Consider the following 23,955-nt stretch of genomic DNA (forward strand, 5'->3'; position numbering starts at 1 on the left):
CAGCCCCAGCCCTGGCTCCAAGAGCACCTAATCTGGTTCTGCACAGGCATTCAACTCCCATCTACCCCAGGAATTCAGAGAATTGTACCCTATGCACTCTGCCAATGGGAACTGGCACAAATGGTTCCTGTATGGGGGGCTCCTGTTCAAAGTCCTAACCAGCCAGCCATGCCCTTTTTGACAATACTCCATTCCAGTCCTGCTCCTGATCTCCTGTTTTTAATTTCTCAGCATTTACTGTGTTCCATGCACATGAGACATGGTTTTACTCCTCAGTGGGCTTCCTCCCCACCCAATCATGATTTCCCCCCTAAAGTTTTGGTAGGACTTCCAACCTTCCAACCTGCTAACATTTCCTGTGGTGCCATTTTGTCCACATAAAGATCTTCACTCGGAGAACTGCCATCATTACAAGTACACAGTAGTCTCTCTGCCCACCTGCTACCCAGCTGACCCTTCCCCATTGCTTTCTTCTCATGTTCTACCTGGATAAATGATCATATGGAACCCGAAAAATGGACTGTGTGTTATACTGAGAACTGCTCAAAGCAACAGACTTGCCTGAAGTATGGGAAAGATACAACTGATTCATAAAATCTCCAAGTGGCAACAAGGTCCATCCTATTGGGATTGGTAGCATAGTACCTCCAGGCAGCCTGAAGAACACAAAAGCAGGGACCACATTAGTGGACAGAAAATACATGCATCAGTGGTGCAGAACTGCTTTGAGTGTGAGGGCTGAAGCTCTTGGTAGGCAGGGCTGAAGGCAAGCGGAAGAACCAAAGGCAAAAGCAATGAGACCAGCGTTACCAAAATTATAGCTTACAGCTCCTCATGCCAATGAATCGTGTGTAAAAGAGGCTTTTTGACCATTCACAAGGTGGAAAAATGCACAGGGAACTAGGCGTCCATGAAGAATCTGCACGGAGGTGGGAATCTGTCGGATCCCTTGAGCTCAGCTCCCTGGACTCAGGTCCACTCGCAGCAGCCCTGAGCCTGAGTTTCTGGTGAGTGTGCTTGATGTTCATGGGGTGCTCGTCAGCATTGGCCCCATGCGCTTTTCAAGCGCCATCCTTCTCCCACATCAGGTGCAAGCACCATTTGTGCAGCTGCACCTGCCATGGAGGAAGGGTGCCTGTTGTACAGCCTTCATTCTGTGAGCATTCACAGACTTCCTCTTGGCTCAGCTGCATGTGCAAGATGGCCAAGCACAAGAGGATGCCCTTGAATGCTGGGGGCTGCATCCAACCCTACAGGAAACCACCAAATGAACGGTGGCTGGGAAAAGGAGGGCAGCCAGAGGAGGGGGCTGTGGCTGCTTCAGGACCCAGGGATGGCTGGACTAAGACCTGTGGCCCTGGGACTTGAGGCTCCCCCCCACCCATTTGCTTCGAGGCAAATGCTGTAGGTTAATATGTTTCTAAATTTCTGTCTAAAATCAAAATAACAGGACGAGATGCAAGAGCCCTTTTCTGGTGCTGCCTTCTACCTCCTAGACAGAAAGGCCCTGTCTTCCACCCAGAATAGCAGTGTGAGATTTTAGGGCTCTCTGGTGTCTGGTGGGAGAGATACGTAGCTATCTTTGAGGCACAAGATGCTGACTTGGCTATTGAAGCACAAACTCTGCTCATGTGGCTGGAAGTGATGCAGTAGCACAGAGTTGGATCTTCCTCGAATGCTCTTTGGAAAGATGCGGCATCATGAACAGTACCATCCTCTAGTGTGCTGGAGAAGCAAAGCATGGCATCTATCCAGAGCAAGGAGGAGAATCGGTGAATGTTGTTTCTGCCCCAAAATGCACCCACTCCCTCAAGAGGAGGAGGGCAGTGTCTCCCCATCCTCCATCACCAGACATCTTTTCCCAGATTTGCTAAAATGCTCCAAGTGGAAAACTTTTGCAGAGAAAGCTTTTTTCATTTCCCAGAAAACTTAGAACTGCATGGAAAACCTGTTAAGTTATCAGTGGAGACCTTTGGTCCAGCCCTACTTTTGCAAGTTTTTCTGGGGGGAAAAAATGGAAAGGCTTCTAGTCTGTTCCTGTATGTCATGAAAAGATGTGTGAAATGTAAACAGCTCCTCCGCATTTCCTCTGCCAAAAGATCTGAGAGCAGGCAACCCCTGTGGCTTTCAAAGGGCCTAAGAACTGTGTGTACTTCAAACTGTGTGTGATGAGCAGACCGACCTGTATGAGTTCGGCTGCAGGCTTTCTTCTTTTCTCAAAGTGCTTTTGGCGATGTTGCTCCTGTACTTTCAGAGCCAGTCCTGATCCCAAAATACCCTGAAAGCAAAGTTGAGGAAAAATGCTTCAAACAGCATATATTTTATATCTGCCTGCCTGTATTTATCAAAATCAAATGTATATGCCAGGAAAATTACAATCATGCAAAAACAAAAGCAATACAGGAACAAGGGAAACAACACTGAAAAGACCAACAGAAGGAAACATGAAAGCATTAAAGACATTTCAGGGGCAATCCTATGCATGTTTAGCCAAAATACAATGCCTGGTATGTTCCACAAACCATAAGGCAGAGCACCATGGAAGGACTATGCTAAAGCTGGTGGAGGACAAGATAAAGAAGGTTCTTTCCTTGGTAGATACCCAGAGCATCATTGTGAGTAGCAGCACCCACAACAGAGCCTCCAATGTTTACCTGAGCAGTTGGGCAGAAATATGTGGGTCACTGCTGAAACTTTCAGAGTGAAAGCAAATGGGAGAAGGTTTCTCCATGGTTCTTTGCCCTGAATGTGGAAAAGAAGGGGCTTGGTTTGTTCTAGCTAGGGAGGGGAGCAAGAATCAAGGGTGGTGTGTGATTGGAAGTTTGGATTGGTCATGATGCTGCCTATCCAAGGTGGGAAGTGCTCCAGCTGCATTCACTTAGACTTCATCTCATCTGTGGTGCACAAGCAATCTGCTCCTTGACTTTTGTGATGGATTTCTCCAAACCATACCACCCAGAAACAGATGCAGATGAGAAACATTTTGCATTTGGAACTCTGTTCAGTTCTGAACTTGCAATGCATTCTGTGCAATTGAAAAAACTACATCAAAATTTTGCAGATTTATGAAGTGTGCAAACAAGGCACACATTCCAAAAATGTGTTTAAAATGCTGTTTTGTCAGTGGGGGATTCCATCCATAAAATGCATGCCAGTTGCAAACTGCAGGCAAACATGCAAATCTTTTTCTTAATATGAACATAAAATCTGTATGAAATGAACTCCAAAAAACAAAACAAAACAAAACAAAGCCTACATCAGCTCCAAACAGACTTGGAGATGGGAAAAAGAAGGAATTGGTTGAAATGAACTTGCAAGGTCTGTCCATGACTACACAAAGCACAGTTTCAAAGGATGCTCAATCCAGACTTCTCTTCTACTCTCTCTCCAGATATGCATTTTAGTTTTCCAGGCAGGTGCTCTGTGGGCATTTGGCGATATTTGAATGAGACACTCAAAAAACCTAGTGCCTTTCAGGGTAATTGCCCTTCCCTAATTCCAGCCACTCTCATATATCATATATCTTGAGGTCATCAACAGAACTTACTGCTGGGAGGGCAAAAAATGACACTCCAATGAGAGAGAACGTCGCTGCTATGAGGCGTCCCTCCCATGTTTTGGGGGTTTTGTCACCATAGCCAATAGTTGCTAGTGTAATCTGTGGGGAGAAAGTTTGGGACAGTCTGTTAGAAAGACAAAGCACATTATCAAAGCAAAATATTTCTTGTACATTTCATTTCCACGATTCCAATTCCAGTTGCTCCATCTCTGAACTTTGGACCTCATCTTCTCTGAGAGCCTGCAGAAATATTTCCCACATGAACCCCAGCGATGTAACGGTCATGCTTTTGTAAGGTTTTCAATTTGTTTAGAAGATGTTGCAGGAGACATATTTTGCAAATTTGTACTCTTTTTTAAGAGATTGAAATTTCCTCCTTTCTTATTCCACAGTGTAACCCAAGGTAATACAGGTAACATCAAAATGATAAAACAACCATTCTAAAATCTAGAAAGGTTCCAGAATGCTCAGATGAATGATCTAAAACCAATCTCATCCAATGTGGTCACTGTAGACACTTACCAGTCCCCACCAAAGGGCATCAGCATAGGTCTCAAATTCTTTTGTCTCCTTCCCTTCTTCATTCTTTTCAGGCACGTCCTTCTCCACCAGGTAAACCAAGAAGGAGGAGAGGATCAGTGTCAGGAACCCAATGTACCAGGCAGTGATGAGTTCCTAGCAGGGAAACAGGGTAACTGCTATAAACAGAAGTGAAATATTTGACTCCTGGCCTTTGACCATGAAACTCCTAGTTCAGATCAGGCTTCAGAGTCCCTGATCACTGGAAGGAGGGACAATAGCTCAGTGACTGAGCAAATGCCTTGCATGCAAAAGGATCCGGGTTCAATCCCAAGCATCTCCAGATAGGGCTAGGAAAGAACCTTGCCTGAAGCCCTGGAGAAGAGTTATCAGTCAGTGCTGAAAGTGGATGGATGTCCAACTCTGTGGAAGGCAACTTCCTATTTTTCTGAAGTTTTCCTAGTTTCAGTCTGGTATCACTCACTTGTGTCAGGATCTGGGCCAGAATTGCTACTTCTGGGATTCCCTCTAGAACTGCATTGCTATGCATCCCGTTCTCCTTCCCAAGCCCTTGGTTCCCTCCAGGGTGGTGGCAGTCCACTGGGAGGGCCACACTCCCAGGAAGAGCCCAAAAATGCGGGCAGCCCATAGCAATGGACCAGGGCTAGGAATTTTCACCTCCTCGGAAGCAGGTCTTTTGTATATCCAACAGCTTTGGATAATTGTTGGAATGTGGCCTATATCTTGTCTCAACTCAGCTGGACAAACAAACCATGGTTTGCTCATCACACACAACCCACAGTTCACAACCCACTTCAGAAGCCCAAAACAAACCGTGAGGTCCTACCTAGGTTGTTCATGCAGCTGACTTCAAACTACGCGATGACTCAAGTTTCAACAGCAACTCATGGTCCAAGGACACTCTACCCTTGAGTGTAGTTTACGAAGCACTCTGGACTCAGCCAATTAATTGCCCATTCTAGGCCAGGACACACCAAAGTCCTTTCCTTCCAACAAATAACTTTGTTTGGCTTCTGGGGAAATTCATCCTGCCACCCCACAAGCTATTGTGAGTTAAGCTCAGGGGAAACAGGAAGTTTGTGGATGTCAGCACCCCTGATTTAACAAAAAAAGTGGGTGCTGTGCCCCTTTAGCCCCCTCCGTTACTTACTTTGCTGTGTGCACAAATGGCCGATCCCAGAAGTTTCCAGGTGCCCCCTCTCCTGTCCATCCGCAGCATCCGCAGGATCTGAAGGAAACGGAGACTTCTCAGGGATGTCGCCAGAACATTGCCTTGGTTGCCAACAGCCACCACTGGCACAGAGGCGATCAGTACGAAGATATCTGCGGAGCAAAACAATGCAACCAAAGAACAAATCCTGACAAGAAAGGTGGACAACCGGGGCTGGCATATGTCTTCTCTGAAGGTCCTATTGGTGCCGGATCGGAAAGGAAAATGGCTTTCTGCTTTCTGACCGTCTTCGCAGGCTTCTTTTAACATTCCGGCAGATACTATTAATTGTTTATGGATGGTTTGATCTGTTGGTTTGTTTTGCTGCGTGTTTCCAGGAGCTGCTGAACAGCAGCTGCATTCCTACAGCCTGCCCATCCGCCAGCCTTGCCTGTGTCCGTCTTGCGTCTCCACTGCTAAGATATCCACTGAGGTCTGAATGGCTTTAGACTGAAGGGAGATGTTTAAGTTCTGATGTGCCTCTATTTATATCATGAGAAGCTCCCCAGGTCATAGGCACTTCAACCGAGGCTCAAGAAATTCACTAAAATGGGGGTTATTTTTAGGATGTAACAGGGGATCTCCATTAAATCAGATGAGTTGAACCTCCTTCGTCTTGAGGACCAAAATCAGTTTTGGAGAAGCCCTCTGGGGCTGCATTACAACTAAGTGAGGCACCATGGATTGGCACAAAGGAAAAAAAGGAAAAAAATACCAACCATACCATAATATCTTAATTAAATCTTTATTACTAGTAACTAAGTCTTTCATATCAACCTTTTAGAAGGAAAAATGGTGCAGAAAAGCCAGGGAATTACCAACAGTGTGTGGTTGGGGATCAGGAAGGAGGGTCAGCAGGAAGGGGTGAGGTTGACAAAAGGGGGTGTGGCTAGGGAATGGGCGTGGCCATCTGGGAACCCCAGCAGGTCAGAGTGGAACCAATGCCAGTTAGATCTGACTTCTGGGTTCCTGGTTCTGCAGCTCTTTTTGAGGAGAAGCAGCCACACAAAAAGTTGTCCTTACCCAACATACACAATGGTTTCCTGGCAAACTTCAGCCTCCCTCGCCATCCTTTGTATCGACAGCAGCAGCCTGCAGCCCAGATCCTTAAGGCAAACTCTGCTCCAAAGATGAAAATGGCAAAGGTTTCCTACACGGAAATGGGAAAGAAATTACAAAATTAGGAGTTTTATGTGTACACCAGCAAAACGTGAGTCCAGGTTCTTTGAATTCCCTCTGGAAGCTCTTTCCAACTGATGTTGGATGATGAGTGCTGTTTTCTTCTTCTTCTTCTGTTTTTTCACAAGCACTTCTGCCTGTTTTTGTGTATTTATCAAAATGCACACATCCATGCACAAAATGTACACATCCAATGTATATGTTGGCTGGGCTCAAACAGTACAGAATGCCAAGATAGTTTTTAACCATTGTCGATCATGTTGGCTGAACTCAGTCTTGGTATTTCACAATGATGAGTTTGGGTTTTAGAAACCATGAAAAGGAACAGCAAAAGATGGAGGGCAATATCTCTTCTCACCCATCCCAGAGTGTAAGACACAGCTCAAGTTGTGGCAACCCAGCTTCAGACTAGATATCAGGAATGGAATGGTTTCATAACTGCCAGAGCAATACAGCAGTGGAACCAGCTGCCTGGAGAGGTGGTGGGCCCTCCCACACTGGAGACATCCAAAAAGAAACTGGACATCCATCTGAGTGGGATGGTGTAACTTGGAGTCCTGCAACAGCAGGGGGCTGGACCCAATGGCCTTCCTGATCCCCTTCCAACTCTACTGTTCTATGATTCAATGAACAGCAGCTTGTTCAATTGTTTCTTCACAACACCATGACTTTTTATGTAACATGTAGGGCTTGTTTCTTGCTGGAGTGTCTTGTAGGCCATTTTTTCAGGTCTAAAGATGCACAGAAATAAGTCTTAAGACTATCTCAAATTGGCTTCACAAAGCCAGGAAATCTTAGGCTGAAGCTTAGACAGATGCCTTAACCAATATGCCCCAAATTGTGCTTCCTTGCCCTCCGTACTTTTCCTTAATCTTTCAGGTGAAAATCCAGATGAGGACGATGGACTGCCTGGACTAACAAAGCTGCCCCACACTGTCCTTGCCCTGTACTGCCTTAGGAAGCATCTTTGCAACATGAATCTCCCTGTGAATTGGCCCATGCCTGTCTGTTTTTTAAACCACTAGCTGGTAGGATGGGTTATACGGTCAGAGGACCCTCTTCCAGACCCTTCACTATCCTGATGGTGCCTCAGTGCAGAAGACGCTTTTCTGTGGCACTGAATAAGAGGAGAATGCAACAGTGCAATCCTATACAGTCCTGCTCAGAGAGGGGTCCCACTGCTTTGGTATTTGAGATACTTGCTGGGGGTAAAACAGTCTTGTGGCGGGGCAGGCAGTGCGGTGTTGCAGTTGAAAAGGAGGGATACGTGAAAGGATCAGGACACCCTTCCAACACACCCCTTCATGCTTTCACATCGCATCCTGCCCACACCTCTTCAGAACACAGACGCATTGTGGGCTGAGGTCCAACTTCTCTAACTTTTTATTTCATGGGCTAACTTGATATTCTGTGTAAATCCCTGGGAGCATCTTTCAAGGGCAAGAAGCACCTGCATAAAAGTTCACTGAAGTTTAAACACTGCCGACACAAGGCATGCCCCCAAGCAGCATATTCCCCGAACGCCACACTGCCAAGATGCTCCATTTCTTGATGTCCCCTAAAAAGAAACCAAAAGCCCCCTTGCCATTTCTCATTATTGGCACCATTATCAATAACAGCAGTCCTGGGAGATGTATCTACAAGCATCATACCCCAAGTTGCTAACAGCAGTACTACTCCCATGCTTGCTGCATCAGAGAAGACCCCTCATACCTGGGAATCATCACAATCATCATTGGTATGATGTTATTCTTTGGCCTGGAGGCTCAGCATCTCCCTGAAGATCCTGTTGGGCACCAGACATCACACTCTGGGAAGGACCTCTGCACCACCTCCGAGCCCAAGAATCCAGCTCTTCCTACAAGCTCAGCCTCCAAGTGTGGCTCTCCAAAGGCTCCCTCCCTCAAAGGCTCCATCAGTCACACAGTCCAGAAAAACTGAACAAGGTCCCTTTAAAATTTGTATTCAGTACCCAGGGGGGTTGAAGCTGCTCAGGGACCTGGGCTGATCAGCCTCCTCAATCCCTCAGCCCCCTCCAAGTCCTTCTGTACTTACCAACAGCAGTAACCAATTTCCTGAAGCAGTTTCATATTCCTTGAACGTTGTCAGGACAGCCAAAATCAAGCATCCCAAGACTATCAGAAACCTAAAGAAGATATGAGGAAAACAGAAAGTCAGTAGATGTTCTAAGAACAGTTCCTTACAAGTTTAATGGCGGAGAGGAGAGGAGAGGAGAGGAGCCTCACAAACACATAACAAAAGCTGGATCACTGTTGTTGCACTGAATTAAGGCAACTGGCCCACAGAACAGCAAACCAGTGTCCAAAGGGTTCCCTTAAATGAGGCATTTCCTTCTGCTCTCGAGCAGGTCTTAGCTTCTTACTTGCTAGACTTTAGGTAAAACATTTTGACCTTTTGGAATGAAAGGCACCATTATTCATGCAGTCTCCTGCAGAGCAACTCATGCACGCTCCAGAGGCTACACAATACAAAGAATCAATAGGTGAGACCATGTAATCCGCTCAGGAATGCTCACGTGTGCCTCGAGTCTCCGATTTAAAACAACTTGATGCATTTCTCAGCTACTGTGCATCCACAAGTGAAACAGTTTCCCGCCAGCTCTCTGGCTGCAAGGAGCAGTGCTGAATAGATTCTCTCTGTGCTAATTCAATCACCTTCCTCTGGATATTAAAACCTGCTCCTGGGACCTGTTATGATTCATGTCACTCAACTATTATTAGTCACTCAATCACTCTATATCACTGTAAACTTTGCAACATCCTCTCTGATGTTAGCCTTACATTGTTCTATTTGTACTTGTATTGCCCTCTGTATTCATTCATCCCTCACCATCACCCTAAAAACTGTGTACATGACCCACAACTTATAAAAGCTCTGCATATGCTCTGGAAGCTTGTTGCCAGTTCCAAATACTGGCTACCTGATAATGCTGTTGTTTCTCTCTGTCAGAGAGGGGTCCCTGGGTGTTCTGCCAATAAACTGCTGAGACTGAGTGTAGTATCCTCCAGCAAATCTGAACATACATTTTCCTGGTCCTGCTAATTAAGATTTCCTGACATATGCAAGTTAGAAACTGTATGTACATCATGGAGCTGCATTTGACCATGGCTCTCCGCACTGTGGTGCTGAAAAAGACTACTGAGAATCCCTTGGACTGCAAAGAGATCAAATCAGTCAATCTTAAAAGAATCAACCCTGACTGCTCTTTGGAAGGCCAGATATTGAAGAAGAAACTCAAATACTTTGGCCACCTAATGAGAAGGAAGGACTCCCTGGAGAAGACCCTGATGCTGGAAACGATTGATGGCAAAAGAAGAAGGGGACGGCAGAGGATGAGGTGGCCAGATGGAGTCACTGGAGCAGTTGGTGTGAGCTTAGGTGGACTCCAGGGGATGGTGGAGGACAGGAAGGCCTGGAGGAATGTTGTCCATGGGGCATGATGGGTTGGGCACGACCTTGCGACCAACAACAACAACAACTTTGCATACACACTGAGGGAAAGGCTCTGCTACCATGTGATGGAACAAAGCTTACTTTTGGTTAAAGTTTTTAAGCAAGAATGAAAAACTTCCTGCATAACCTTCCCCTAATTTTTCTTCCCAAATATTAAGCATCCTGAAAAGAGTGCTGAATATGTGAAGAAATGGTAAATCAGTTGAGAAGCAAAAAGAAATTGTTCCCTTTAGTAATTTCCTGTTCATTCCGATATTTCCATTCAACTATGGGCTGTCATTGGTGGATATTCTAGGAAATGTCACAAAGGACAGCTCTTCATTTCAGGAACAAACTAGCCTCATTCACATAGTTTCAGAATACGGAGTGGAGAACAGGTTTCCACCTACTGACATCAGCCTACAATTCATGTGTATAAATATCCATTATTGGGGAATAAATACAACAACCACAGTCTCAAACAAGAATGGAATCATGAAGTGGATGATAACCCTTTTTGCCCAATAATGGAGTGCTCCATTGTTATTAATTCCACAAGGGATCCTGGATCTTAGGCCATAATTAATTCAGTAAAATTGATGTTCCAAGTATACTGGAGACAACAACTTCTCTTTGATAAAGGCTTAGTTATATCAGTCAATTATTGGAGGTCTAATGCTCCTAATGCTTTCCCTCTTCATGCATTTTGGAAATGTCTAATGGCAGCCTCTTTCTAGGCAGAGGTAATAATTCAGACAACTCTTGTGATGGAGACTTCTTTAATATTTAAGGATATCTGTGTTCCTACCTGTCCCTTGGAATTTAATGCAAGGTGAATATAAATGGATTTTCTTTATCCTTTTGACAGCTAAAAGACTGATATTACCACACTGAAAGTATAAATGACCACCAGCCATAACATAGTGGGTAGAAAATTTAATGAACCTTTTGACTTTTGCACTTTAGCCTTAAGTATAAACTTCATATGTATTTTTGGGTATCCTTTGTTTATGCACATTATTTTCAACCATGATTATATATTCTGTTAAATATAAACAAGAGTGATAAATAATTCATACATAATTCATGTGATGGATCTTTTTAAACCTTATCCCAAATAGTAATAATGTTCTAGTACACTTTATCTTTTTACTTCCTTTAACTACTTCGGTTATGTTTTTTGTCATGTACAATACAAAATTAAACACGGTCTACCTTCTGGCCTCACTCTGTTGCCTCCCCTGCTAGCTTTCCACAATATCCACGCACAACATGCTACTGTCTGCAAAAGAGGCCCACGTTTCATCAGCTACTCACATACTGGTGTCCCTGAGCAGGTGTCTACAGTGGGATGCAAGGCTGGCACATGGATGTGGGTCAGACCAGGAGGCACGATCTTGACCCATCCATGTAAGCATTTGCCTTCACAGGGAGGACATTCCTCAATATGGCAGATGGTTCCTGCTTTTCCATCAAGCTGCTCGTGCTCGTCCGCACACTGACCAGAAAAGTATGGTTTGTTGTTGCTAGTCGCGAAGTTGTGTCCAACCCATCACGACCCTATAGACAACATTCCTCCAGGCCTTCCTGTCCTCTGCCATCACCTGGAGTCCACCCAACCCCACACCCTCTGCCCCAGTGACCCCATCCAGCCACCTCATCCTCTGCCGTCCCCTTCTCCTTTTGCCATCTATTGTTCCCAGCATCAGGGTCTTCTCCAGGGAGTCCTTCCTTCTCATTAGGTGGCCAAAGTCTTTGAGTTTCATCTTCAGCATCTGGCCTTCTAAAGAGCAGTCAGGGTTGATCTCCTCTAGGACTGACCGGTTTGATCGCCTTGCAGTCTAAGGGACTCGCAGGAGATTTCTCTAGCACCACAATTCAAAGGCCTCAATTCTTTGGTGTCAGCCTGACCAGAAAAGTATGGTCACTGGGCAATAAATAATAAAAAAGACTTTTGACATTTTGATCATGTACCTGCTGTGGAACTATGCCTATAGGGTAGCTTTAATCCACATACTGTTCTGTAGTTTATTGGATCCAAGCTGACTGTGGATGATGGGACTAGTGGTCCAACACACCTGGCATGGAGATATCAAGGGCAGATAAATGTATTTCATGCCCCTTCCACCCATCTAACTCCATGCATGGACTCCATGGGCCAGTAAGTGCCATTCAGGATCTTCAGTCATATATCAAACAGCAAACTAGAGGGTAGGGAAAGAAATGGAAAATCCTGACGCTTCCTATGTCTCAAAATCAACTCAAGGAAAAACGAATGCTTGGCTTTGACCACAGGGAGGCAGCAAATATCTAGGTTCAGAGGGAACAAAGTAGATTGTGGACTCCAACTACTTTGACCAGGAATTGAAATTTAGCAAAAATGAAAATAAACTTAGTCTTTTTTTTAAGTGTTCAACTGTATGCATGGTTAGATAAGGGAAAAAAGTCATCTGTCTGCTGGTATTCCCCACCCAGCCACGCTGGCTGTTGTACGATTTTTCCGCCTAAATAAGCATATGTCTGTATCATTGAAGTATCAGTTTTGATGTCCTATAATTGTCCAAAAACATTAATTTTCTGCTAAGCATATCCAAGTGTCTGATAATTATGAAAGGACTCAATGAACATAAGAAGAAGAACAATGCTGGATCAGTCCAAGGGTGATGACTGGCCTTCTCAAGTTGCCCACCTCTGTCCTAGCCTGAGATACTCTGAGACTGAAGACCTCATGAGGAGATGGACAGCCTCAACCCAAAGGCCTACATGCCACGAAACCAAGTCCTGAAGCAAGAAATGTCACTGGGGAGTTGTTGGGCCTGGAGTTGCTATGTTTCTGGCCTGAGGGTGGCCCCAGAAGGATCTTTACACCTTAGCCAGGGAGCAGAACTCAAAAGCGTTAGCCAAGCCCAGGAAGAAAGACAATGGCTCATTTGAGACCGAGCTCTTGTTGGGATTAGCCCTCTGCTTTCTCGATCCTGTCCAACGTCCTGAAATACCTATCTTTGCTGTCCTTGTTTCCTGAGCTGCTCTTCTCCCCTCATTGACCCAACTTCTTGCCAGACTGGCATCTTCCCCACTTATCCTTGGGCTTTCCCTTATGAGGTCTGGGCAAAGGGCACTTTTACATACCCACCATATTCACACCAAAGAGCATAGCATTTCATACAGTGCTGCATGATATGTTTTAGGCTTACTTGTCCAGGATAATTGCCCATTGTTCCTTCGCAAGCTCCATTGACTCATGGGGAGAAAGAGGTGTGGCATTTCCTGATGGGAACGCCTCTGGTCTGCACAAGTCCTCACTAACAGAGAAGGCCCCTAACTCTTGTGGTATGGGGCTTCCAGGAGCATCAACAAAGAACAGTGATCCACCTGGGGCCACCACCTAGGAAGTTCAATAGATACTGCATTCTTTCATGAACAGTTTCCTCATGCCACTCCATCTCAAGGGCACTCTGCTTGATGATTGATCATCGTGTTGCACAGTTCCCTTATTAAAGAGAAGCACAGCCATGCCCTAATTCGTCTGGCAGCAACCATCAATGCATAATTGCCTCTAATTAAACTGTGGCACTGCAAGGGAGGGCAAGCATTACCACCCACCGCATCTTGGTCAAAGGAATTTCACCATGAAAGAGGCCATCAGCCCAAAAAGCCTCTGCTTTATAACCACCTTTTAAAGCAGGTAGAGCAATAGGTATATCCCTATACTGCAGATGTGGAGATGGGGACTCTGAAGAAGATGTCTTTGAAGAAGGCCAACTGACTGATGCCTGGATTGGAGTCCAAGACTTCTGATTCCTAGCTTAGCACCACACTTTCAGTGGTGTTCCCATTTTCAATGTGAATTCTGAGCAGAGCAGATGATTCACCCCTTTCCTGAAGGTGAACTCTGATGTAGCAGCACAGTAGTCTTCGCTTCTTCCGAACTCTGATTAATACTTGAGCTTCAACAATGCCATATATTGTACCTAGGTAAATTGTCTTCCTGCCTGTATTTCCACCAGCAATTCATCAGGATCAAAGAAGGCAGAGCAGCCATCCATAAGCAGGCAGTATTTTAGAGGAAGACTGATGCTGAAATCTTCGGAGCAGAATATCAGCCTTTTCCAGAGCTGCTTTGATTATATCCCTGAAATTGTTTGCCAGAATTGGTGACAATGATTTTCAACAGAATATACAACACTGCCATTCACTCAGTTGACATGTTAATACCTCAAGCTGCATTCTCCCTGTTCAAGTTGACATTTCCAAAGGCAGACCCTTTTATCAAACTTCCAGCAGAGAATGCTACTGAAGAAAGTAAGGCTGCTGTATTCATTTTATAGTCTAAATTCCCAATACATCAAGTCTGTTGTCCTGAATGGGACCTGGAGTTTGGAATGTGAAAATGATGACAAGAAATGATGCTGATGACCACGTGCCACATAGAGAGAAGAACCGCTTGACCAGTCAGTCATCTTGGCTGCTGGGAGACGAAGAGGATCTTACTAAGAATGAGATGTATGGTAAGCTTGGAGAATGGCTACAAGGGACCATCTCAGTGGTGTCCCCCACCCTCAGTATGGAATACTCTCTCCATGAGACTTGCCTGGACCTACATTGCCATCTTTTTGGTTTAGACTTTCCCCCACTTCCAGGCATTTGATAGCAAATCATAGAGCTTTAGCAGCTCCTGAGATTTGTTGCTGATTGCATAGCATTGTTATACTTTCATCTGAAACTGGTTTTATATTATGTTATTTGATTATATTGTATTTTTAGTGTTTGAATCTTCATAAACTGCCTGGAGGGCTTTGGGCATTGGGCAGTATAGAAATGTGAAAGAGTAACGAATGAACGAAAACTTCTTCCTTTCATGGCAGAAAGCTTTGGTGGAGCATGGTATGGACTGACACTTCTCCAGCCAAACAATTCTGGGTTCCAGTCTACTGCATGGTCATCGTGACACTTCATGTGCTCGGCAGCAGAAGGAAGTTGTGGGGACTGCAGAAAAGGGCATGGTCAGAACCTGGTCCATGGTTACCTACCATCGATTCCCAGGTTTCAAAATTTTGGGGGGTAAATGTCTGCACTAAGGAGAGGGTTGGACTAGAGGATCTCCCAGGTGAGTTCCAGTGGCAAAATTCTGAATCTATTAATCACTCCAACAACCATTTCACACGACATCCCCAAAAGGCAAAGAATGTGGGCCAGGATTATTCAAGAGAGACCTTTCCTGATAAAGAGTGAGCACTGAAGCATACACCACATGATCCTGCTAGGAAATGGCCCAGTTCCTTCTGTGATCTGCTGGGTTTCCATGGCAGATACACAGAATCTTTCAGCTGATGAAATTGAGTGGAAATAATTCCCTAGAGGCATTTAAAAAACTGGATTTTGTATTGGGTGAAAATGTGTTGTAAGCTAAGCACAAACAAGTAGTTACTGAGTCCTTAGTATAGGTGTGCAGAACCTCAGGTCCAAAGGCCAAATGCCAAACCCTTCCCCTGACCTGGTTCTTTTTTCTTCCAATCACTGATGGCTTGGTAATTTTCCTGCTTATGTGAAGTTTTGTCCCTCATCCTAGAAGGCTCAAACGCCCCGCCTGAGACTTGGTTACTGGCAGTTAGAACCAAAAGCTACAATATGCTGATGTTTTTCATATTATGCTCCCATCCTTTAACTTTTGGCCCCACCCACTGCTGGAAGGAGGCCCCTGAAAGGGTCCCCAAACTGGGATTGCATCCTCAGCCTGCAAAGCTGCATTAATACATCTACCACTCACCTGGAATAAATGCTGCTTGGGGAACCCCTGAAATAAATGCTGCACCCATGATGAGTGCAGAAGACATTCCTAAGCAATCTGCCATTCCTAATAATGGACCCTCATACATTGCTGGCTCACGGTTCCTATCATCCCCAGGCAGCATGTCCATTGGTTGAGGATTATGTGAGTTGTAGGTCAACAGCAGCTGCACACCCAAGGCAGGGAATGGCTGCCTTAAAAGCATTCAAGGAAGCCATGCTCCAACCAACTTCACGAAGATGCTGATGCTTCAGTAGACGTTGCATCCCGTCCACCTGCTAGAGATGAGCTTTCAGGAAGAGGCTGTCAGCTCTTAAAAGAACAGGATGTACTGAGCTTGCTTCTCAGCAGTTCCATTTGGCCCAATCTGTCAAGAGCTTATTTTGCCTAAGCAGTCTTGCATCTTACAGTGCACTATTACATCTAAACTAGGGAGAGAAACATTCTGCTTTCTAAGTCAGTTAAGCAAAAAAGAGTACATATTTTGGATCCTGAATGGAGCATACCAACCCGTCCGGCCATGTGTGTTGTTCCGGAAAGCCCAAGTATCTATTTGAAGGTCTTGGATGGCACAGCCCTTCAAGCAGAGGGCAGTCCTCTGTAAATAAGTCATCTTGCAGAATGCAACCAAATGAGTACCAGAGCTGATCATACAGGAAGTATTTCAAGTCTTCTTCAGTATGGACTAGAAAAGGAGTTTCTGCATATTGACAGAGAGTACTTCTTAAGTGGCATCCTGTTAAAATTCAATGCATTTGTATCCATGGGTGTTCTAACAAAACTAAGTACTTGCAACACAGAAGATGATTTTTAAGGCTCCAGGAGCTTTTGGGCAGAGCTCATGTCATGCCTGACCAAGAGCCAGTGACCCATAGAGTGAAGATTCAGATGACATAGAGCCCTGCACCCGGATACTGCTGATATCGCCGGCACTTCCTGAGAAGCCACGCTGGATCCTCCAATACTGGACTCTGAGGAACCCAAGGCAGGGCCCATCAGAGCCATACAATCCCAGGGAGGCTGAGAATTGACCCAGCTACAGGGCATACCCGAATCAGAAGTGAAGACCCAGGCTGCCCCTTGTAGGTGAAACACATGCATCAAGAACCACCACTACAGAACAGTTGTGAGTAAAGGTCTACCAGAGAGCCAGTCTCCTCAGATGTAGGGGCACTAGCAGTCCCTGTGATCTGGAACTGTGCCTGGATGTGGGCTGCAGACTCGGCTCGCTGAGCCCTTGGAGCTGCTGGAACAAAACTTGTATTTCTGCTCCCAGCACCCTGAAACCTTGCTCCTCCCGAACTGCTCTCTTCTGCTGCTGACCTCTGCATTCCTGTTAAGACCCTGCTTTTGGATTGCCCATTCTCTGGACTGATTAATCAGCTGCGCCCCTACCTGGAGTACGACTGCCTGGTGACAGTGACACACGCGCTGGTGACTTCCCGCCTAGACTTCTGTAACGCGCTTTACGTGGGGCTTCCCCTGAAGACAGTCCGAACGCTTCAATTGGTGCAAAATAGAGCTGCCAGGTTGCTGACGGGGACGGGGCGTTATGCTCACATGACTCCAGTCCTCCGTCAGCTTCACTGGCTTCCCATTGAAGCCCGGGCCCAATTCAAGGTGTTGATTATGACCTACAAAGCCCTAAACGGCTTGGGTCCTGGCTACCTGAACGAGCGCTTATGTCCGTATATGCCCGACCGCCCTCTGAGATCTGCAGGAGAGTCCCTTCTCCGGGAACCCTCCATGAAAGAAATTTGGAGAGTAAGTACCCGGAGGAGGGCTTTCTCTGCGGTGGCGCCCAACCTATGGAATTCACTCCCCAAAGGGGTCCGCCTGGCACCGTCGTTACTGGTTTTTCGGCGCCAGGTAAAGACCTTTTTATTTAAACATCATTTCAATTGTTAAAACATATGATCTAGCCTGGGCAACTTCTTCTTCCTTCTCTTTCTCATCCTATATTTTTATTTTATACTGATAATTTTAATTTTGTATTTGTAAATCAATGTATTTTTTGTATTTTTATATTTAATGGTAATTTATTATGTACTATTGTATTTCAATGTATTTTATCATGTTGTAAGCTGCCCCGAGGTTTCGGCAAGGGACGGCATAGAAATGTTATTATAATAATAATAATAATAATAATAATAATAATAATAATAATAATATTGTGCTTTAACCCTTGGCTCGCCCAATGACCTTGCTGAATGGATTTGTCTTGAGTTTGCCCCAGGACTGTGCTTGAGTCAGCTACAAACAGGTCAAGGAATACAGTCTTAAGCCCCAGGGAGAAAAGAAGCTTCAAGACCCAACTTGCCAAGAGCGTAAGAAAGCTGTTATCACATCCTCTGCTAGTTATGGCCTAGAGCACACTGGCTGTGAGGGAACAGGGGTTGATGGGAATTCCAGGCCAACACCTTTCAAGAGTGCCAAGCTGGGGAAGGCTGCCATGGCCTCAGTTCTCACGACTTCTTCAGCTTAAACTGAAACAAGAAGAGCTCCTTCCAAATGAAAATGCTGCCCTTACTTTAAAAAGTGGTTGAAATCAAATGATATAGCCATTCTGCCATTCTGATAGAGGCCAACCTACATGATGACTCAATTTAGATCTCCTCAAGGGAGGAAAAACCAGCCCCCTAAGGTTCCCACCCTCTAGGACTTCTCTACAAACTTTAGGGAAGTAATTGAGTAATGCTGCCATTGGGTTGGGAAGTCTACCTGTGAAACTCAATTGCAATAAGAACCTACGAAACATGGAATATATTTAAGCCCATATATTGTCTTACCCAAAAGGACTCTCTGGGTTCATGCAGCACTTCCTCTCAGCTCCTTGTACCTATAGCTATTCAGACCACATCTTCACGCCCCTTTCCAGACAAAAGAGCAACTTGCAAGAAGTCACTTTCCTGATACGTCACAAGCAATTGGCCGAACGAGCCATCAAATGAGGCACATCCCAGAAATTTTCATTGGATGCATAAACAATGCCATAAATCTTTTACTGTGTCAGCTTCAGTCCTTGTTCCTAAAGCAGATACACTTTCTTTTCCCAGAGCCTGGGCAAGAAACAACATGCAAGCCTATGATTCATGGCAATTACTCATCCATGTTTCTCCAGGCAGTGGGCCACTTTGTGAGGTCACCCTTTAGAAGACAAGTGAATTAAATTGGCTTTTTCTTTGGGTTGGTGTGACATGATGGATGATAATCTTGTAAGCTTTCACAAGGCAACCCAGTTTGCACTTCGTAGGCTTCTTTATGGTTATCCACAATTTCAGTTCACTAAATGAGTTAACAAGCTTTTCAGGCTCCAGGTCTTTTCCTAACATTTGTGAAAGCAGTGCAAAAAGACACAGACTAAGGAAATTTGACTAAATTTCATTGCAATGAAGTTTTTTTTTTTTCCTCCCACTGCCTTTAAAAAAAAACCTTTGGCTTTTGAAAGGAAAGAATTGAAGTCTGCCTGTCCGACTTCTCCCCACTGGTATAAACATAACTATAACATGTTCTGCTTTGAAAGCACTCCATAAACGTTTTCCCTTTACCAGCGAATGGAGTAAAGGTGCAGGGAGTGCATTACCCTCAGCCCTGCACAGGAGAAGTGGTCCTGAAAGCACCGAGTTGTAGAGATTTGGGGTTATGTCACACTAACATAGGAATTTGTTCAAGGTTTACAACACAGCTCTATGCATCTCACCAAACTTTTGTTCCATTGAGTTCAATGGGACTTCTTCTTAGATGTCTGTACATAGGATTGCAGCCTTAAGTCTCTCTCCCTCCCTCTCTCTCTCTCTCTCTCTCTCTCTCTCTCTCACACACACACACACACACACACACACACACACGCTTCATTTCCTACTTGAAAGTATCCTGCTCCAATTCAGTTTTCAAACTTTAAAATGGTGATGAATGTATTTCTAAAGGATCAGAAAGAAATACAGTAAAAATAGTTCCAAATGATAAAAGATAAGCTAAGTGGCCATATTAGATGGCACTTGGCCCCTTGGTGCAAATTTTACAAATGCCTGCACAGCTACTCTCTGTTCCTTAGAGGAAGACGTGTTATTCTGTTACTTGGCACTCATATCTCTCCACTGACCCTGCAGCCTGCATTTATGGGTCAACCTTTTTGGACTTCTCACTGTGCGCTTTGCCAGGAAATGACTGTGTAGGGGCACAAATGACATATATCTATAGCACTCACAACATATCTGACAGTTTCAAATGCCACCCTGTAAACTGGCATTTGGTAATTCATTTTGTGTTTTCCTTTAGATCCAGCAAAGAGTTTGCAAAAAAGCAAATATCAGAAGTTGCACCAGAGCAAAATCTTACAACATTTTCACTGCATTCATTGCAACATTTTTCTCTGGGAGAAATGTGATGTCAGCCCTAATTCCAGGTCCTATCATGACAATTTTGGGTGTTCCTGCAATGGAACCCAGCCTGAAATTCCTAGTGGAGAGAGGTGTCACTCTGCATATCTAAATGAGGATCGCTTTCAGCGATCCTGACTTGGAGAATGAAACCAAGGAGGCAGACAAAGGAGAAGATGCTGAAGCAGTGGGTGACTTCCTTTACTTCTGCAGAGACAAGGTGAAGAATCTTCTGGTTACAATGAAGAGCTGTGCCCAGAAGACTCCTCTATCTAAGATTCCTCATATCTAGGCCACAGAAGGGAGCAGGGAGAGTAATTCTAAGTGGTGCTCAGGCAGAGTTAGCATCATGGCTAAGCAAGGCCAGGTCCCTGCCAAGCACCTCCTGATAGGAGTTCCTGGACCTTCTCTTCCTCTTCACCCATGCACCCTGCTGGCTCAGCTTCTCTCACACTGCCCCAGACAGCAGTGGTAGTGAGAGGAAGAATTTTAGATACCACAGCCTTTTAGCTTTCTGGCCTTCAGCCTGTCTACCAAGCAAAGACGAGGAACAATAGTTGGCAGTGACAATAGTGCCATCTATGAGATCCTTATGGCTAATGAGGCGGGATAAGAATCTAACAAATAAAATAAATAATAGTTCTGAGAAGCTAGACTCACAAACACAAGGGGTCCATTGGGGATGTCTTGCCTAAGAGCCCTCCAGAACCTGGATCCAGCACTGTGCTGAAGTTGTGGAGGTTCTTGAACAGTAACGAAAGTGCTATCAAACTTAATTTAGATGCAAGTGGACATTTGCAATCCTGTTCTCTTTTTAAACCATTCTAAATAATTTGGAATCACCAGTAAACCTGCCCACCTCACTGCTCGCTCTTAACTCCTGACGATTTAGGAACAAGCTAAATGAAGAAAGTTTGGAAGGAACGGAAGAGTGGATTTCCATGCGGAAGTACTGTGAGCTCCATTCAGTTCTGATACTCAGAGTGAGTTCCAAGGCTCAGAATTATTTCTCTCATCTGCACCAGGCTCTGATTGATGGGACTTGGTCCTCTGTGGAAACAACTTGAAGGCAATCTTTCCCTGGGCTTGATGGACCAGGAGTCTGAGAAAGAAGCATTGTCTTGTTCAGTCTCTTGCTCTTCTTGTCATTTTAATCAGCCTTCCAAAATTGCTTCCAAGCTGACACTTCAGCACCAATTGATTCGTTCCCAAGAAAACTTGTGAGATGCTCCTCCACAACCGGGGGTCATGACTCCTGGCCTACATGTACAGCCTGAAGTTGCGGGTGCTTGCCGAACCCAGGTTCCCTTTGAGCTTGGCTCCTTCTCTTGTTGTAATGCATAGCAAGCCTGTCTAGGTATCAAGAGGCTTTGTTAATTAATGGGTAGCAATAACTCAGAGACCAAAGCCAAGTGAGGTGTGATACATGGATTATTAATATGCAGAAGAAAGGCCTGCAATGCATCCCATGTGGCATGTATACAGTCTCATGCCTGAATTAATCGACTCTGTTAATTATGAAGCGTTTGCGATGGAGTTCGCTTATAGTTACTTCCCTTCCTGTTTTCACCAAATCACCCCGGAGATGGCAAGATGGTGAAGCTAGGTCCTAATTGGAGCCTTCCCCTCTGGGCTAATCACCTCACAGCCGCTGGGCCTTGTGGGGAATCGCCCTCCGCACAAATCAGTTCATGGCTTCCGGATCCTTCTAAGGTATCCTGACCATCTCATAACTCAAACCTCGGAACTTCTCCAGCATTCACTTGCCACTGGATCGGTCCCTTCCAGTTCGCCCTGAGGCCCTGGGCAGCGTGTAGTTGATTCACACAGCCATGGAAGTATTGGGGTTTTTTTTTTGTTTTGTTTTTCGATTTCTATCCTGTCTTTTTCCTACAAAGGGCTCAAGGCAGCTTACATCATTCTCCTCCTCCATCTCATCCCCACAACAACAACCCTGTGAAGTAGGTTGGGCTGAGAGCCTGTGACTGGCTCAAAGTCACCCAGTTGGCTCCATGGCTGAGTGGGGACTCGAACCCGGATCATCTGAGTCCCAGTCCCATGCTCTTCACCACCACGCCACCCTGGCTCTCAGTAACATTGCTGATGAGCAGCGCTGGCTCCCAGGGTCATCAAGGTGGGGAAAATGCTGGATTTCTCCAAGCTTGTTGAGGGCTCATATTCTTTCCAAGGCTGATCCAATAATGCCTGGCATGTCATCACACGGAGCATTCACACATTCTGAGCATGTCCCTGCACATTACTCCATGCAGCAGCTTCCCTTGTGCATCTTATTATGGACTCCTCTGATAGCAGGGGCATGGGGCAAGCTGTGTGTCCCAACCCAGCCTTTCACCAGCCACCAATAGCAAAGAGCCACAGGACGTGAACAGAGAGCTGGGCACCCAGATTCAGATCCTCACACAGAGGCTGAACTGGAGCTAAGCCATTCATTTTAGCAACAATGCTTTTTCTGGTGCCCTGACAGAGCCTTGAATCCAAATGCAGATCCCTGTTTGGACATGAAGCACATTTGTCTGTGATCTAACCCAAGGCTGAAGGTGGAAGCAGCTGCAAGGTGGAGGCTGGTACCTGGAACGAACATGTGCTTTCCTTTAGGGACAAATGCGACTGAACTAGAGTGAAACAAAAATCTTTCCTAATTCCAAACTGGTGATTAAAAAAAGATTATTCCAAAAAATTAAAAAGCAGGTTTCTGAATCTGAGGAACAATTTTAAGAAATCTGCATTAAGTATGACTTTTCTCCCATGGGAGGCCTATTTGGCAAATGGACAGACTTTGGCCTCATTAGCACCTGCTCTTGTGGAGCCTTCTTGCACTGGACAGAACCTTTTTGCCTCTGTTCCAGCCTCCTTCCCTCTTCCTCCAAAATGCTTTTTTGAGACATGCAAAAATCTGGTCTAGCGAGAATGCAGAGCAGAACAAGGTGACGGGACGGCAGAGACGGCTACTGCTCCCATCCTCCATAAGACGATCCTAAGCCTCCAAGCCACAGGGCTCAATCACCCAGAGTGCAATCCACCCACACCTCCTTTCCCCACACCCCTTTCCAGTTAATATTCCATGTTCCTTCCACATGCATTCCGTTTCTGCATTGGGTCCCATCAAAGTTCAGGCACATGAGTAATGCAGGGACTGGCAGAGAGAAGCCAAACAGGGCAGGAATGTCAGTCTGCAGGAATTGGAGCCTGCACCCATTCCAGGCGGAAGCAGAAATGTTCCCCATATTAAGACAGGCAAAGGGAACAAGAGGCTGGGCCAGCCCAGGGAACAACAATGAGATGAAAACAAGGATTATGTGTTTATTCCTTCCAATTGTTATTTATTGTTGTGGTTGTTGCTGTTACTTATTTCATTTCTACACTGCCCTGAAGCTGGAGCTCTCTGGGTTTACAACAGTCCATAAGACAGAATCCTTTTGATTTCTGTAATTCTGGTTTACAGAATTGCAGTTAAGACAACATACGTTCTCATTTTTAGAGTTAGGAACATTTGCTGGAGAAGTACTCCCTAAATTCATCTCAATTCTGAAGCTCTTCCAAGGATGCAAAGGCCAAGTCTGTGGCCCACTCATCATTAAGAAGTGAAACCAAGCCTTTACCATAAGCATTTCCATTTCCCTCTTGCAGTAACAGACATCTGCACCAGCTATTGCCAACATCTGTATTTTTCCTTTCTTGGAAAACATTTGCTATAGCATATTATGAAGGGATAGGAGAAAAGCACAAGGGGAAGGTGTTGGCTCAAATGAGGCGGGGAAAACAATTCAGCCGTGATACACAACCACTTTTACCTTTCACACTGTCTAATCCAGACTGCCCCAACCTG

At 45.2% G+C, this 23,955-nt stretch overlaps 1 protein-coding gene across 1 annotated transcript in view; it reads right to left on the reverse strand.

Annotated features, from left to right (window-relative positions):
• Window positions 1-527: 527 nt before the first annotated feature.
• Window positions 528-23,955, reverse strand: part of LOC123033695 (potassium voltage-gated channel subfamily KQT member 3-like) — a 63,987-nt gene continuing 40,559 nt past the window's right edge. The window contains exons 3-9 of the mRNA XM_044450421.1: window positions 8,544-8,634; window positions 6,333-6,459; window positions 5,250-5,422; window positions 4,082-4,234; window positions 3,548-3,658; window positions 2,183-2,278; window positions 528-656 (exon numbers count right to left, since the gene is read on the reverse strand). Coding sequence (XP_044306356.1) covers window positions 528-656; window positions 2,183-2,278; window positions 3,548-3,658; window positions 4,082-4,234; window positions 5,250-5,422; window positions 6,333-6,459; window positions 8,544-8,634 — 880 coding nt within the window. The remainder of the gene's footprint in view (window positions 657-2,182; window positions 2,279-3,547; window positions 3,659-4,081; window positions 4,235-5,249; window positions 5,423-6,332; window positions 6,460-8,543; window positions 8,635-23,955) is intronic.

Source organism: Varanus komodoensis, unplaced genomic scaffold, assembly GCF_004798865.1.
Source record: "Varanus komodoensis strain SLA01 unplaced genomic scaffold, ASM479886v1 scaffold66, whole genome shotgun sequence".
NCBI classification, from domain to species: Eukaryota; Metazoa; Chordata; class Lepidosauria; order Squamata; family Varanidae; genus Varanus; species Varanus komodoensis.